Source organism: Notolabrus celidotus, chromosome 6, assembly GCF_009762535.1.
Source record: "Notolabrus celidotus isolate fNotCel1 chromosome 6, fNotCel1.pri, whole genome shotgun sequence".
Taxonomy (NCBI): domain Eukaryota; kingdom Metazoa; phylum Chordata; class Actinopteri; order Labriformes; family Labridae; genus Notolabrus; species Notolabrus celidotus.
Window position 1 is genome coordinate 22,517,163 of NC_048277.1, and position 13,932 is coordinate 22,531,094.

Sequence of the window (13,932 nt, forward strand, 5' to 3'; positions counted from 1 at the left end):
CCTGCAAATTTGTACACTAGCACAATAAAAATGCAAGATAACTGTCACTAATTCAAAAAAAGAAGGGTTGTAAAATTTAAAGCATTCTGGGATTTTTTATTGAGAAATAACTAATGTTTTTCATGACTGAAGTCACCTTCACAGAAAGCGTACAAGCAGTCCATTCTGAATAAAAAGACTATTTGTGCCACAGAGTAAAGACAAATACACAAAAGTGGACCGTGAATAAATACTATCAGAAAACACAGTTTTGATAGGAAAGACATAAAAATACGGAACGACTACCTCACTTGCATGTGTCCCAGGAGAGTTGCACAAAAATTGAAATGGCAATGGATTTAAACTTGAAATAAACTGCACTTTAAAGGCAGGTCCTTCACCAAAGACAAACACAATAGCAGCCCCAACAACAAAAAAACCCAAACATGCTCTACAAAATTACTGAGTCTGACATTGCACTCCGCCTCTGGGACTTTCTTCATCCTCCTCATAAGCTTCCCTGCTGTAGCTTTTCTGTTGCGACTGCTCATCCACCTCAATGAGTTCTACCTCCTCCATGTCATCAGTGATCATCACATCATCCCTAGGAGGGAGCAGTCTTTCCAGCTGGAACATGAGATGTTCTGGGAGCCAATGTTTCTCTGGGAATTCCACCTGTAGCATAAATGACAATAGATTGAAATTGATGAGTCACCCACACTTAAGAAGGGTCGATATATTCAAGTCCAGAGTTGCACGATACTGAAGAACTGTTTTACCTGGAACTTGATGATCAGCTGTCCCTTTTCATAAGGCTCCTTGTAAACCGGCATGCCCTCACTCTGAACACATTTGATGTCACCATGCTTGATTACTTCACCTGTTGATAAAAACACATCAATGTGATTAACTCTTATTCTTTTTAATCAATTGACAGTACACACGCGTGTCTTTTTGCCTGTCCTGTAATTCAGCAGATCTTGAGCTGTTACCTGGTGATGAGTTGATGATGAGCGCTCTGTCGTCTAATGTTAAAACAGTCTTCTTGAAACCACACAGAGCCTCAGCGAGTTTGATCTTCATCTTCATTACCAAATTATCCTCTTGTCTCTGGAAAACAGCGTGCTCTTTCTGGTCCAGCACAATGATTACATCTCCGGGCTCCAATCCTGGTTCCTGGTCACCTTCTCCATGGAATGTGATTTTTTGACCATCTTTCATACCTGCGCATCACACATTTACAGGTTAGGGTGTGTTGAGAAGCTAGATTGGATTTTATATGAAAGATCTGAGGAAATAAAAAACATACCTTTGTCAATGTGAACTTCCAGAACTTTCTTCTTGCGTTCCACTTTGTGTCCATTGCAGACTTTGCAGCGGTCCTTTGAGTTAAACTTCTCGCCCTGTCCCTGGCAGTCTGAACACATGCTTTGGGTCTGCTGAATCATTCCTGGCCCAATCTGTTGCACCTTTATTTGTACTCCTTTTCCTTTGCAGCTTGAGCACTTCTCTAAGGCACCTTTTTTACCACCATACCCTGTCAAAACAAACAAAAAAACAGGATAATGTCACTTTCAGTACTATTTGGCAATTTGTTTTGTATATGGCATGATAAGAAAGTACAAAAAAAAGACTCGTACCTTCACATTTCTCACAAATGACATTCTTCTGAAGTCCAAGCTTCCTTGTGGTGCCTGAATAAATTTCTTCCAATGTAACAGCAAGTTGGTGGACGACATTCTTTCCTTTGGGAGAAAGGGAAAGGTGAGTTTGAAGGTTGTATTTGAATATATTAAAACACAAAAATAGCCCTGTTGGTTAATTCGTAACATGTTATAAAATAAATCCTACCTCTTCTCTCCCTCTGCATTCTTCCGCCACCTCCAAAAAACATGTTGAAAATGTCCGTAGCAGATCCTCCACTCATGCCTCCTTCTTTGATTGCTTGCTCACCTCCTTGATCATACAAGTCTCTCTTTTGTGGATCTGATAGCACCTCATATGCTTGAGATATAAGCTTGAACTGTGGACATGAAAGACAAAAAATCATTAAGTTGATTTTGAAAATGGACACCATATAAAGCTTTCATAAGAAAATTAACCCGAATCAAGCCAAGTTGTTTTTTATATATGATGAGAATTTTTTCGTGTATACTTGTTCATTATTTAAAAACTTTGATTCATCATTGTAGCCCTTTAAATTAAGCTTAAATAAGGGAACTATTCTGTTTGTCAAATGGCCTCCTATAACAAGAGTCCACATTTTTTAAAGGGGAGTAAATAACTGACATTTTACATGTTTTCCATTGCCAACACAGAGTCATTGAAATCAAGTAATACTAGGGTCAAATAATTCATAAATTGACATATTTATTAGTTTCAACAAAATCTAATAAGTTCTGTGTGTCTTAAAAATGAAAGATTTGTCCTCAAGAATATGCAAAACATTGACAAGGAAATCAATGGTTGAGGGGATAGGGTAATGATTATGGGGAATGTACAAAGATGGGTTAACAGATCTACTCCTTTGTTCTGTACAGAAATCTGAAACCTACAGTGGCCCTGAAGGACAAAACAATTTTTTAAAACACTTTTACAAAGTTCGGGACAAATTTACATTTTGTAAAACATTTTTACATTTTATAAAACAAAATTACATCAGCAAAACACTTTAACCAAGGCCGAAACAAATTTACATTTAAGGAAACAAATTTACAAAAGATGAAACACTTTTACAAAGTTGGAGACAATTTTACAAACGACGGAACACTTTTACCGTTAAGTCTGACTCCTTTTAGCCTGATTCCGTTTAGCCTGATGCTATGTGGTCTGAGGCCGTTTCATCTGAATTCTGACACACGATGAAGGTTTTGTGGAGATATGACGGAGCTTTTCTGGAGACATGATGCTTTTTAATCTGAGGTCTGACACCTCTCTCTGAGACTTGAGGATGTCCTAATATGTAAACAATGTCCATCTCTGTTTGGTTTCTCTCCATCAAAACAAACTAAATGAGCCCTCACTCCATCACTTCAGGATCACTTCTGGTATTTGGTACATTCCCTTTCTGTAAAAATGAAATGTTAATTTGTTTCAGAAATGGTTAAAGTGTTTCATCTTTTGTAAATTTGTTTCCTTAAATGTAAATTTACTTTGGCCTTGTTAAAAGTGTTTTGCTGATGTCATTTTGTTTTGTAAAATGGAAAAATGTTTTCCAAAATGTAAATTTTTCTCCAACTTTGTAAAAGTGTTTCATCTTTTATAAAATTAGTTTTGTCCTTCAGGGCCACCGTAGCAACCATCAATTTATGTTTCCAAACAGTCTGTAGAAGGATTACTTGATGAACGTTTGAGCATTGAAGATTTATTTAACCTCTCAGTGAATGGCCTCCTTATTAATTAATTTTATCCTAAAATTGATGTCCCAATGACTACAAGTAATAACCTGTAGCATTACAACACAGTGAAGTAATCTTACTGTGCATGAACACAGGAGCCGAGTCTAGCTCTTTCTAGAGAGTACTTCACTCGACCAGGCGTGCAGTTTAAATATAGACGGGACATTCCGACGGTCCATAAAGGGCTACAGGGACCCCTAAGTCTGAACTAGTGCTGTGCCACATACTCACCCTCTCTCCTTCACTGGGGTTCTTGTCAGGGTGATATTTTAAGGCGAGTTTTCTGTAGGCTTTCTTGATTTCATCCGGTGAGGAGGTGGGACTGACGCCCAAGAGGTCGTAGAAGCCGGTTTCGTGAACCATGGTGACAAACTACAACAAAAGAAAATGAAGCAGCACATTGAAACACGCTAGCAGCAGGGACATAGCATGCTGTCACTCAGTTCTCGTCCACGAGGTGAACGACCAACTGTTACAGTACGCGAAGCAGCCACAAGAAAACTCACATTTACTACAGAAGACTGAGTTTCATTCAACACATAGGTCCGCTGAACTTCAGCTGTACACTGTGAATTATAATATGAACGAACATACAGAATTGAATGAAGTAGGCTATGTCCCGAACCGGGTAACGTGAGGAGAGGTGATCACGGAAAGCACATGTGGTTAACAGTTTCTCTCTAATATGACGTTTCGAGCTATGTTCATTAAAGCTGGAGTAAAACATATCCACAAATATACATATGTGAATTGTAATCATACTTTACTTACTTACCAGGTGTCCTTACTACGCTAGCGCTGCTCGAGTTTCCGACCGCACAGAAGGAAGATGGCTGGTTCTTATAGCGGCTCCACAGCGAGGAACATTCTGGAGAGCTCTGAGCCGAGGGGCCGGATGTTTTGTTGCTTGGGGCGAGAGAGTCAGGAAGAGGTAGATGAAAAAATCTGGGGCTGTGTAGAGGGTGGGGAGTACAGAAGAAGATTGAGGCCATTGTAAAAAACAAAACAAAAAAACAATTGAGGTAAAAAAAAAAATGTAAATTATTATAAATATTCAGAGAAAAACGTCATAATTCTGAGTTTGTTCTCAGAATTATGACTTTTATTTCAGAATTATGACTTTTTTTTTTTTCCAGAATTATGACTTTAATCTCAGAATTCTGACTTTTATTTCCACAGAAGTCTGACTATTATTTCAAAATTCTGACTTTAATCTTAGAATTCTGACTGTAATCTCAGAATTTTGACTTTAATCTGATAATTCTGGTTTTTTTTCACAGAATTCCGACTTTAATCCCAGAATTCTGACTTCTTTTGTTCCACAGAATTCTGACTTTCATTTCATAATTCTGATTTTAATCTCATAATTCTGACTTTAAAATGATAATTCTGTTTTTTTTTTAATCTCATAATTCTGACTTTAAAATGATAATTCTGTTTTTTTTTTAATCTCATAATTCTGACTTTTAGTTTCAGAATTCTGACCTTTAATTTCATAATTCCTACTTTTTTCTCATAATTCTGACTTTAATCTCAGAATTCAGGTTTTTTTTCTTAGAATAATAATAACAATAATAATTTTTTTTAAATTTCCAGTGGCCCTAATCATCTTCCGTAGCGATGGGTGCAAGTGTTTCAGGTTACCTTTTTCTTAGTGTTATCAATCGAAAGTCTATAGGTTCTCAACATTATATTGGTTTTAAAGAGTGTCAGTAAAAACTACACCGTGTTAGCTATTGGAACTGTTACTTTGGCAACAGCAAAAGTAACAATCTAGAAAGTTTACTGAATTTCTTTCAGGTTTTAAGTTAGATTATTTAATGTACACTACCCATCAAGAGTTTGGAAACACCTTCTAATTCAACGTTTTTTATTTATTTCAATTTTTTCTTAATATTTTAGACACTGTACATGAATACTGGAGGCATCAAAACTATGAAATAACATATGGAATTATTTAATTAACAAAAAAGTGTTTAACAAACCAAAATATGTTTTATAATTTAGATTCTTTTAAGTAGCCCCCTCTGCCTTGTGACAGCTTTGCATACTATTGGTATTCTTACAATCTGCTTCATGAAGTGGTCTCCTGGAATGGTTTCTAATTAACATGAGCCTTGTCAAGAGTTTATTTGTAGAATTATTGCCTTTTTAATGAGTTTGAGACCATCAGTTGTGTTGTTCAGAGGTAAGGTTAGTATGCATTGACTACTATTGTAATCTATATTATGGCAGAGCCATATCATTTAATAGTTTTGATGTCTTCAGTATTAATCTACAATGTTGAAAATAGTTGAAATAAATATTTGGTGATTGACATGATTCACATTTTGATTACATTAGTTTTTTGTTATAAATGGTCACAACAATTGTCACACGTAAACAGTATTTAAGATTTGTATTTTTTTTGTGCTATGAATTTCATGAGTACAAATCAACAGAAAGAGGATTGACGCTGGGAAAAGATGGTGCCTGCCAGTCATTAGCCGACATAGACTTTGGTGGCACAGGTCAATTATTTTTTTTGTGAACTAACTTTTTCATGCGTTTCCTCAATCAGGAGGACTAGAGAGGCTTTGCATGAAGATAGATGGCTGAGACCCAGTGAACGTACACAAAAATGGTTCTGTATATCACAGGAAGAATACAAGCTGGGCTGTCTGAGCAAATAAAGCTATTGTAAGATAATTCATTTTCTTAGGTCACCAGCTCACAGACTGTACGGTACACAAACCTGAGCACATCTTGTTCTGGGCAAAGATATGGGGACATCATCACTGCTGTAATGTCAGTGTGCCCTTTTTCTTAGAGTTTCCCATGATATGAGAGAGGAGAATGTTCCTCTTGTTCCCATCGAGGAAAAAGCTGCTAACCAGAAGCAATGCCATGCTCATTGGAACAAGAGGAAATTATTTTCAGTGTTTGACCCTTAAGGTAATTAGTTATTATCAAGATAGTATTCTTTATATGAACTGTATTTAACATTTTGTAACATTTGGGAGTGTATCTTTACAAATAAACGTGCATGATGCCATATTTTAATACATAAATTCCGATCAATGACAAGTTACATTCATTTTAAATAATGTTTAAATACTTTGTCCTACTCTTCTTATCAAACTGTAACTTTTCATGTTTGCACTTAGTTATAACTTCATTGGAAATAACTGAGATTCCAGGAATTCTGTGTTTCAGTGTTGTCGCAATACAGATGCTGTGAAAGTCAACAGAGGAGCTTAGTGTGGAGGCTGCAGACAGCTATCCAGTCAAGCAACCTGTGTTTGACATCATTGGTAGAGCAGAAACATACACAAAATTGGCTTTTTTGTAATGAATTTCGAGAATGAGTCCAACTATTGCTCATTGGATTGTTTATTTCTTTCCAGGTCCTACAATGTAGCTTTGTCTCCCTGCTGTATTAAGATGCACCACGAGGGAGAGAGCTGTTTTTAAGTGCCTTGTCCCTAGTGAAATGACTGGGAACCGAAAATCACATGACACTTGCACGTCCCATCAGCTTTTTGTTAACATGTATGCAATTTAGTTGTGTGTATCTTGTGTACAGAGGGCAGAAAGTGTTATACAGGAACCAGTTTCTTAATTTCTTCATATGAGGAAACCAAGACTATGTTTGAAGTAGTTAATAATACTCACTCCTAGGATATTGAGAATGCCATTACTTTGTTTTGATTCTTCTCTAAGGATCAAGAATTGTTTCAAATCAATATTAGGTGCAGTTTAACGCACTTTTACTGCTTTAAAATAATAAGAAGCTGAAATGGCTTACAAAACCCACAAGACATGTTAAATGTATTACAGTGAATTTATGCTCCAGAACTTCTGGTGTCATGGTAACATTTATTTTCCTTACAGTATATACTCATGTGCAGCCAAAAGAAAGTAAGACATCAAAAAACCACTGACAAACCTTTATAACTTTCACATAGCTTAACTTGAAATCATTAAAGCCCCAATCGTTTTTTTTAAACCATCTAAAACTTAAATATATCCACAAATCTCATTTTAAAGTATGACTTTTTGGCAGTGAGGACTCGTGGTTTATAGAATAAGCCTTTGATGATAAAATACCAGTGCAAAATACATCAGACAAAGGCCATTACCAGCCCAGAAAAAGACAACATCCAACAAGATTACATTTTTGGAATGAAATACAGTGAGTCACATTTTCAATAGTTTCAGGTCAACAATTTTAAGACAGTGCTTTCAAGTGTGCAGAGAAAATAAAACATTCAGGATCTCCAATTCCTGAGTCTTTTTAAATACATATTTTGGTTTAAAATGTGCAGATAAAATGTGTCATGATGAAGTCAAGACATTAAAATTCTAACACTTATTTCATAGGCTGATGTGCATCCCTTTATTCCATGTCCCGCACCCTCTGACATATCGCTTCTGTAAATTCTGAGCACTTTGAGTTCCCTCCCAGATCTTTTGTCAGAACCTTGAAGACAAATGAGAAAATAATCAATAAATCATAAAGGTGCATGTGTTACCAAAACAGAATGTCACACGCTTAGAGATAGAATACCTTTTTGTCTCGAATGGTGTCAAAGCAGCCAGCTTCAATCTTCTTGGCGTGACCATGCAAGCCCATGTGTCGCAACATCATGACAGCACTGAGCAGCAAAGCAGTGGGGTTGGCCATGTCTTTTCCAGCTATATCTGGAGCAGTTCCATGAACCTGAAAAAGTCACAGATGAACATCATGGTTTACATATCTGTTGAAAATCAAATGCCTGATAACATTCCACCGGAATGAACACCAGACATGAACGCCACATTGGAACGATTAAACCTGCTGTGAGCGGACAGGATACAGGAGAGCAAGACTGAACACACTGGTGAAGAAGGCCAGCTCAGTCCTGGACCTTGTGGAGATGGTGGCTGACAGGAGGATTATGGCCAATCTGTCGTCTGTGATGAACATTTCTTTTTTTTAAGATATAAATTCTGATAGATTAGATATATATATTGACATAGAGTGGTCTAGACCTCCTATGTTTGTAAAAGCGTCTTGAGATAGCGTTTGTTGTGTTTTGGCGCTATACAAATAAAGATTGATTGATTGATTGATTGTTTCCAGTCAAATTCTCTTGTGTTAGTGTAAAGAACGAAAAAGAACATACCGACTCAAATATAGCGACACCATTGGCACCAATGTTTCCACTAGGTGTCACTCCAAGACCTCCAATGAGTCCAGCACAAAGATCGCTGCAATGGGGAACAGAAAGTCATATTTAGTCACCTTCCTGTGCAGCATATCTCTTTTGTATAATAATTTTGAACTAATGCATACAAAGTCTGCTATTTTGCCTTCTTTCAAATTATTAAAGTTTACTAGAAATACTTTCTTTCACTGGGAAAAAAAACATTTCCAAGAGTAAAATATTTCTTCATGTTACATGTCAATTTCTGTATTTATAACACTAGGTTTCATCAATATGATCTGCACTACTTCTCCTGTTAACTCTTCTCGTTTCATTTACATTTCGTCATAAAATCAAATAAAACTAAATTAAGCAACATGCTAAATTGCATAAGAAGATTTCAATTTTCCAAGCAGATCAATTGATTTGTATTTTTTTTTTTTGGACTAGTGAGTGAAGCAAGTGTATATGGCACCAATACATATTTCCAGAATTTGACTATAAACAGTGCTCTTTAGCAATTAAACATATTACAATTAGGTTCATTATAAGGTGCACACATTTAACTAAATACAATTTTCAGTCTCTTACCTCAAAATGTCTCCATACAAATTTGGCATCACTAAAACATCAAACTGTGTGGGATCCTGTACCATCTGTAAAAATGTATTGATAATGGCATTGCTATTTTGCAAATAATACAACATTTCTTATTTTAAACACTTCACAAATTAGTACCACAAGAAGTTGAGACTTGCATTAAGACAAACAGTATCCAAGTACATCTCAGTGAATTTCACGTCTTTGTGCTTCTCAGCAGCCTCTCTGCATTTTCGAAGGAAAAGCCCATCCGACATGCGCCTGTTGAAAAATGAATTCAACCATTCATCAAAAAGCTTTTCATTCAAATAAAAGTAAATGTTTTCTTTTACCGAGTATGGCTTACATAATATTGGCCTTATGAACAGCAGTCACACTGGCCCTCTGATTGTTTCTGGCATATTCAAAAGCATATTCTGCGATGCGTTGGCTGGCTTCCTCTGTAATGAGCTTAATACTCTGAACAACTCCATCAACAATCTGAAAATGTAAAAGTTCAAAGAAGATTGGGTCACACCTGTAAACAACAAATGTTTTGTGGTTTCAAAAACAAAATGATAATGACAATCTTATTCCCAGAATAATGTAACAGCCTGTCTTTATCTAATGAAAAAAGTTTACTTTGTGAGAAAAAAAAACTTGAATCAATAAAAAGTGAAAGAGGGATATTTTGTTTGAAGCACTTACCACATGTTCAATCCCACTGTATTCCCCCTCAGTGTTCTCCCTGATGGTAACCAGGTTCACATCAGTGTAGGGAGTCTGGTACCCCTCAATGGACACACAGGGGCGAACATTGGCATAGAGGTCAAAGGTTTTTCTGAGCAGCAGGTTCATAGAGGGATGGCCTGCCGCTATTGGGGTCTTTAAAGGTCCTGTAAATAGTTGAGTAGTTTAAATTCTTGGGTAGTTCATATGCCAGCATAAAAGGTAACTCTTTGGAGGGATAACACTTAACTAACGTGCCATATTTTGATGTATCAATCACTCATTTGTGAAAACCTCTTTCTAATTTCTATTGGCTTTTTTAGTAGTTTACAAAACAATTCTTTCCTATGTTTTGCTGTGGAGGAGGGTAAAGCTACTTGGAAGGAGAGATTAGTTACCAGTGACAAAAGAAAGGTCCTTGAATATAACATTGTCACGATGAATCAACAATTTATCTCATTCAATGCTTCAATTAATGAAAAGCTAATTAACCAGGCTCTACCTTTCAGGCCAATTTTGTTCCTGTCCATTGATTCTTTTGCATCAGGAGGGATCATCCACTTGCCACCAGGTCCTTGGATGGCTGTAACATTTCTTTCCTCCCACTGTATAGGAGCCTAGATCAAACACAAAGAAGCTATTGATTAGTTTACATTTAGCAGTTTTTAAAACTTTCGTTTTGATCCGGATTTGGTTTGAATTTATTTAGTAAAAGCAGGAATGAAACAAATGGAGTTTATTTAAATGTAAAAATGTGCTTGTTGTTAAATATTGATATTTTTTGCTCTTATAGAACTTACCTTGGCTGCTTCAAATATCTTCATAACAGCGCAGGAGATCTCTGGACCAATTCCATCCCCGGGGATTAATGTTACAGTTTGAAGCTAAGAGGAAAATGACAACATATGACATTCAGAGACAAAAGAACAATAATTGTATCCGTCATAGCAATCAAAATATAAAATCTATTGTGAAAGTTTTACACCACCTCAAGGAAAGTGACCTACCCCACGGGTGAAGATCCGGGGTTTTGGAGACTCTCTCTTGAAAGCTCCAGCCACCAATGAGCCCTGACAATCAAAAGGGATACAGTATTCCCTCAAAATAAGCTGTAATACTTCACAAAACTGTTCTGTTGTACAGCTCACATGATGTGGAAAAATGAAAATAGAGCAAGGGTGTTATATTGATTGTTTAAAGCTTACTGGAGTAGGGAATATACTAAGAACAGAATGGCAGAGTAAATGTGCACTGTTTACAGTCGGGCAAACTTAGACTGTTAATGCACATTTTGATATACAGTGAAGAAAACAGGGTTTTGTTACCTAAATATAATCTGCACATGAAAGCAATATAACTACATGAAGCACAAGGGATTTAGAGTGAAAGCAGTGGGGGACAGGCGGATGGGTGGGTAGGATTTGAAAGCTATCTGCAACAGACATTCTGAAGATGAGACTCATGTTAGAAAGTGAAGTTACCGGTTCCTGTCAAATAACCTGCTGGCTGTGCTGACAATTTCCAGAGTCTTGTTAACTATAAATGGTTGGAGACAAATTACTAAACCTATGCTAATAATAAAAAATCCTAACCTTAAAATAAGATAGTGTGTAGGCCTACAGTAGTTTATGGATGAGGATCAAGGGTCTGTGCCCTGTTTCAAAAGGTATGAAACAAAGGTAGCCTAAGGGCAACACATTTGGCTATTTCAATATTGTAATTCATGTCTCAGATGAAAATAGGATCAACCAAGCAGAAGATCACCTTTAGCTGAAAAGTACGGTGGTCCTGAAGGACAAAACAAAATTACAAAAGATGACACACTTTTACAAAGTTGGGGACAAATTTACATTTTGGAAAACATTTTTACATTTTATAAAACAAAATTACAACAGCAAACCACTTTTACCAAGGCCCAAACAAATTCACTTAAGAAAACAATTTTAGAAAAGATGAAACACTTTTACAAAATTGGAGACAATTTTACAAATGACGGAACACTTTTACCATTAAGTCTGACTCCTTTTAGCTTGAGGCTATGTGGTCTGAGGCTGTTCCATCTGAATCATCTGACACATGATGAAGGTTTTGCGGAGATATGACAGAGCTTTTCTGGAGACATGATGCTTTTTCATCTGAGGTCTGACACCTCTCTCTGAGACCCGAGGATGTCCTAATAAACCATGTCCATCTCTGTTTGGTTTCTCTCCATCAAAACAAGCTAAATGACCCCTCACTCGATCACTTCAGGATCACTTCCAGTATTTGGTATATTCCCTTTCCGTAAAAATGAAATGTTAATTTGTTTCAGAAATGGTAAAAGTGTTCCGTCGTTTGTAAAATTGTTTTGGCCTTGGTAATAGTGTTTTGCTAATGTAATTTTGTTTTATAAAATGTAAAAATGTTTTCCAAAATGTAAATTTGTCTCCAACTTTGTAAAAGTGTTTCATCTTTTGTAAAAAAAAAAAAAAAAAAAGTGTCCTTCAGGGCCACCGTAGAAAGGCAGAACCGATAGCATGCACACAAGCTATCTTAGCTCAGTTTAATAGCAGGTATTGTTGACGTGCAAAAACAAAGGTGCTACGATATAGAAAGACGTAAAACAAAATGTCCATTCCAGATTTGATCAACTTTGCAGCAGAGGGGGATTGAGAGGTCTTCGCCTAACGCAGCGGGGATGCTCAGTACTCAACTTACTTCCTCTGCCTTGATTTTATCCTTGGGGCTGAACGATACACCCCACTGTCTTAGGAGATTAAGAATCTGTGAATGAGGGACATTTTATAGATATTTGCTATTATGACACAAAGAGTTTAAATTCAGCAATCGCCAATAAACAGTTTGATTCGTGATGCGGAAGTGTCTTGTCCTTGGTGCTAGCAGACAACAAGCGTTAGGTTGCCATAGTAACTTCAAAGCGGGTAGCCTGCGTTAGCACCAAGCTAGCTAGCAATGCAGCCACTGTCACTGGTGTGCAGGCAGTATTTTGACTGTCTGCACTCGAGTTCAAGATAAAATACAACACGGAACACTATGCAATACCTTTGCTGCATTGTTCATGTATAGTTCAAACGCGTTTCCCATACATACCGCTGACCTCCATGCCTTCCCAGCCATCCTCAGCAAGCCAAGGTCGATGCAGCAGAAGCAGGAACGGGGGAAGCTTGTCAAGCTCGCCAAACCACGACACTAAACGGATTTCCGCTCTCAACATTGCGTCTTTCCAGAAATAAAACTAATCTAAATCTAATCCTACCCCTTTTTTCACTATTTTCTTGCATTATACGAGTGCATTCCCCCAAAACAAATCTTCATTTCCTATCTTCATACCCTATCTTCATACTTGCACCTACAATCAAAATCAAGCCCCTCATGATTCTCAACACTTGTCCTCCTCCTTGTACTTCATGGAAATTTCTTCTTTATTCCTCTTCCTGAACTGGATTATGTTCTGACATTGCTGTAGCTCCATGTTGAGTCTGTTCCACAGTTTTACACCACAGATTGAAATACAAAAGCTTTTCCTTGTGGTCCGAGCACTCACCACATTTAATCTCAACTTCCCTCTTAAGTTATAACTCCCCTCTCTTTCAAAGAATAATCTTTGGATATTTCATGAAAGGAGATTTTTCCTAGCCTTGTACAAAATTTGTGCAGTTTCAAAATCCACAATGTCAAATAATTTCAATATTTTGGACTTGAGGAACAATGAATTTGTGTGTTCACAGAGATCAACATTGTGAACTATTTTGATGGCTCTTTTTGAAATACTGACAGTGAGCTTTTATAAGTGTTTCCCCAAACATCAGTACAGTAACTGAGATATGGTGAAATAAGTGAACAGTAGAGTTCATACGTGTGCAGCTTTGACATGTTTTATAAGATTAGAGGCAAAGTGTATCCACTGTGTGTTTATTCTGTGTTTGGCAGAGATTTCATGAACCGAACCTTTATTCAGTCTTGACTGCATTCGATATAAAAAACAAACTCATGTAATCAGTCTATGATACATCCTCAAAGAGGTTGATTAATAACCTGAGACATCGACTGAACCAAACAACTGTAGGGGACTGTTATTA

General features: G+C 36.8%; 2 protein-coding genes across 6 annotated transcripts; both read right to left on the reverse strand.

Annotated features, from left to right (window-relative positions):
* Positions 1–70: 70 nt before the first annotated feature.
* On the reverse strand, positions 71–4,285 carry dnaja (DnaJ heat shock protein family (Hsp40) member A). 3 transcript variants are annotated; one of them, XM_034684908.1, is made up of 8 exons: positions 4,153–4,285; positions 3,609–3,749; positions 1,831–2,002; positions 1,620–1,724; positions 1,289–1,516; positions 972–1,202; positions 759–859; positions 71–654 (listed from the first exon to the last, which is right to left on the reverse strand). In XM_034684908.1, the coding sequence occupies exons 2-8, from the start codon at positions 3,738–3,740 to the stop codon at positions 439–441; spliced, it is 1,185 nt and encodes a 394-aa protein (XP_034540799.1). In that variant the 5' UTR covers positions 3,741–3,749; positions 4,153–4,285; the 3' UTR covers positions 71–438. The 3 variants fall into 3 exon arrangements, with proteins under 3 accessions (XP_034540799.1, XP_034540800.1, XP_034540801.1); XM_034684909.1 differs by having other exon boundaries at positions 4,149–4,281; XM_034684910.1 differs by lacking the exon at positions 4,153–4,285 and adding an exon at positions 3,884–3,943.
* Positions 4,286–7,181: 2,896 nt separating this feature from the next.
* Positions 7,182–13,322, reverse strand: idh3a (isocitrate dehydrogenase (NAD(+)) 3 catalytic subunit alpha). 3 transcript variants are annotated; one of them, XM_034686769.1, is made up of 12 exons: positions 12,944–13,181; positions 12,551–12,616; positions 10,861–10,923; positions 10,654–10,737; positions 10,356–10,470; positions 9,833–10,020; positions 9,492–9,625; positions 9,304–9,406; positions 9,137–9,201; positions 8,525–8,609; positions 7,927–8,079; positions 7,182–7,839 (listed from the first exon to the last, which is right to left on the reverse strand). In XM_034686769.1, exons 1-12 carry the CDS (start codon positions 12,968–12,970, stop codon positions 7,756–7,758), a joined length of 1,167 nt encoding a protein of 388 aa, XP_034542660.1. In that variant the 5' UTR covers positions 12,971–13,181; the 3' UTR covers positions 7,182–7,755. The 3 variants fall into 3 exon arrangements, with proteins under 3 accessions (XP_034542660.1, XP_034542662.1, XP_034542661.1); XM_034686771.1 differs by lacking the exons at positions 12,551–12,616; positions 12,944–13,181 and adding an exon at positions 13,207–13,322; XM_034686770.1 differs by lacking the exon at positions 12,551–12,616 and having other exon boundaries at positions 12,944–13,179.
* Positions 13,323–13,932: the final 610 nt, after the last annotated feature.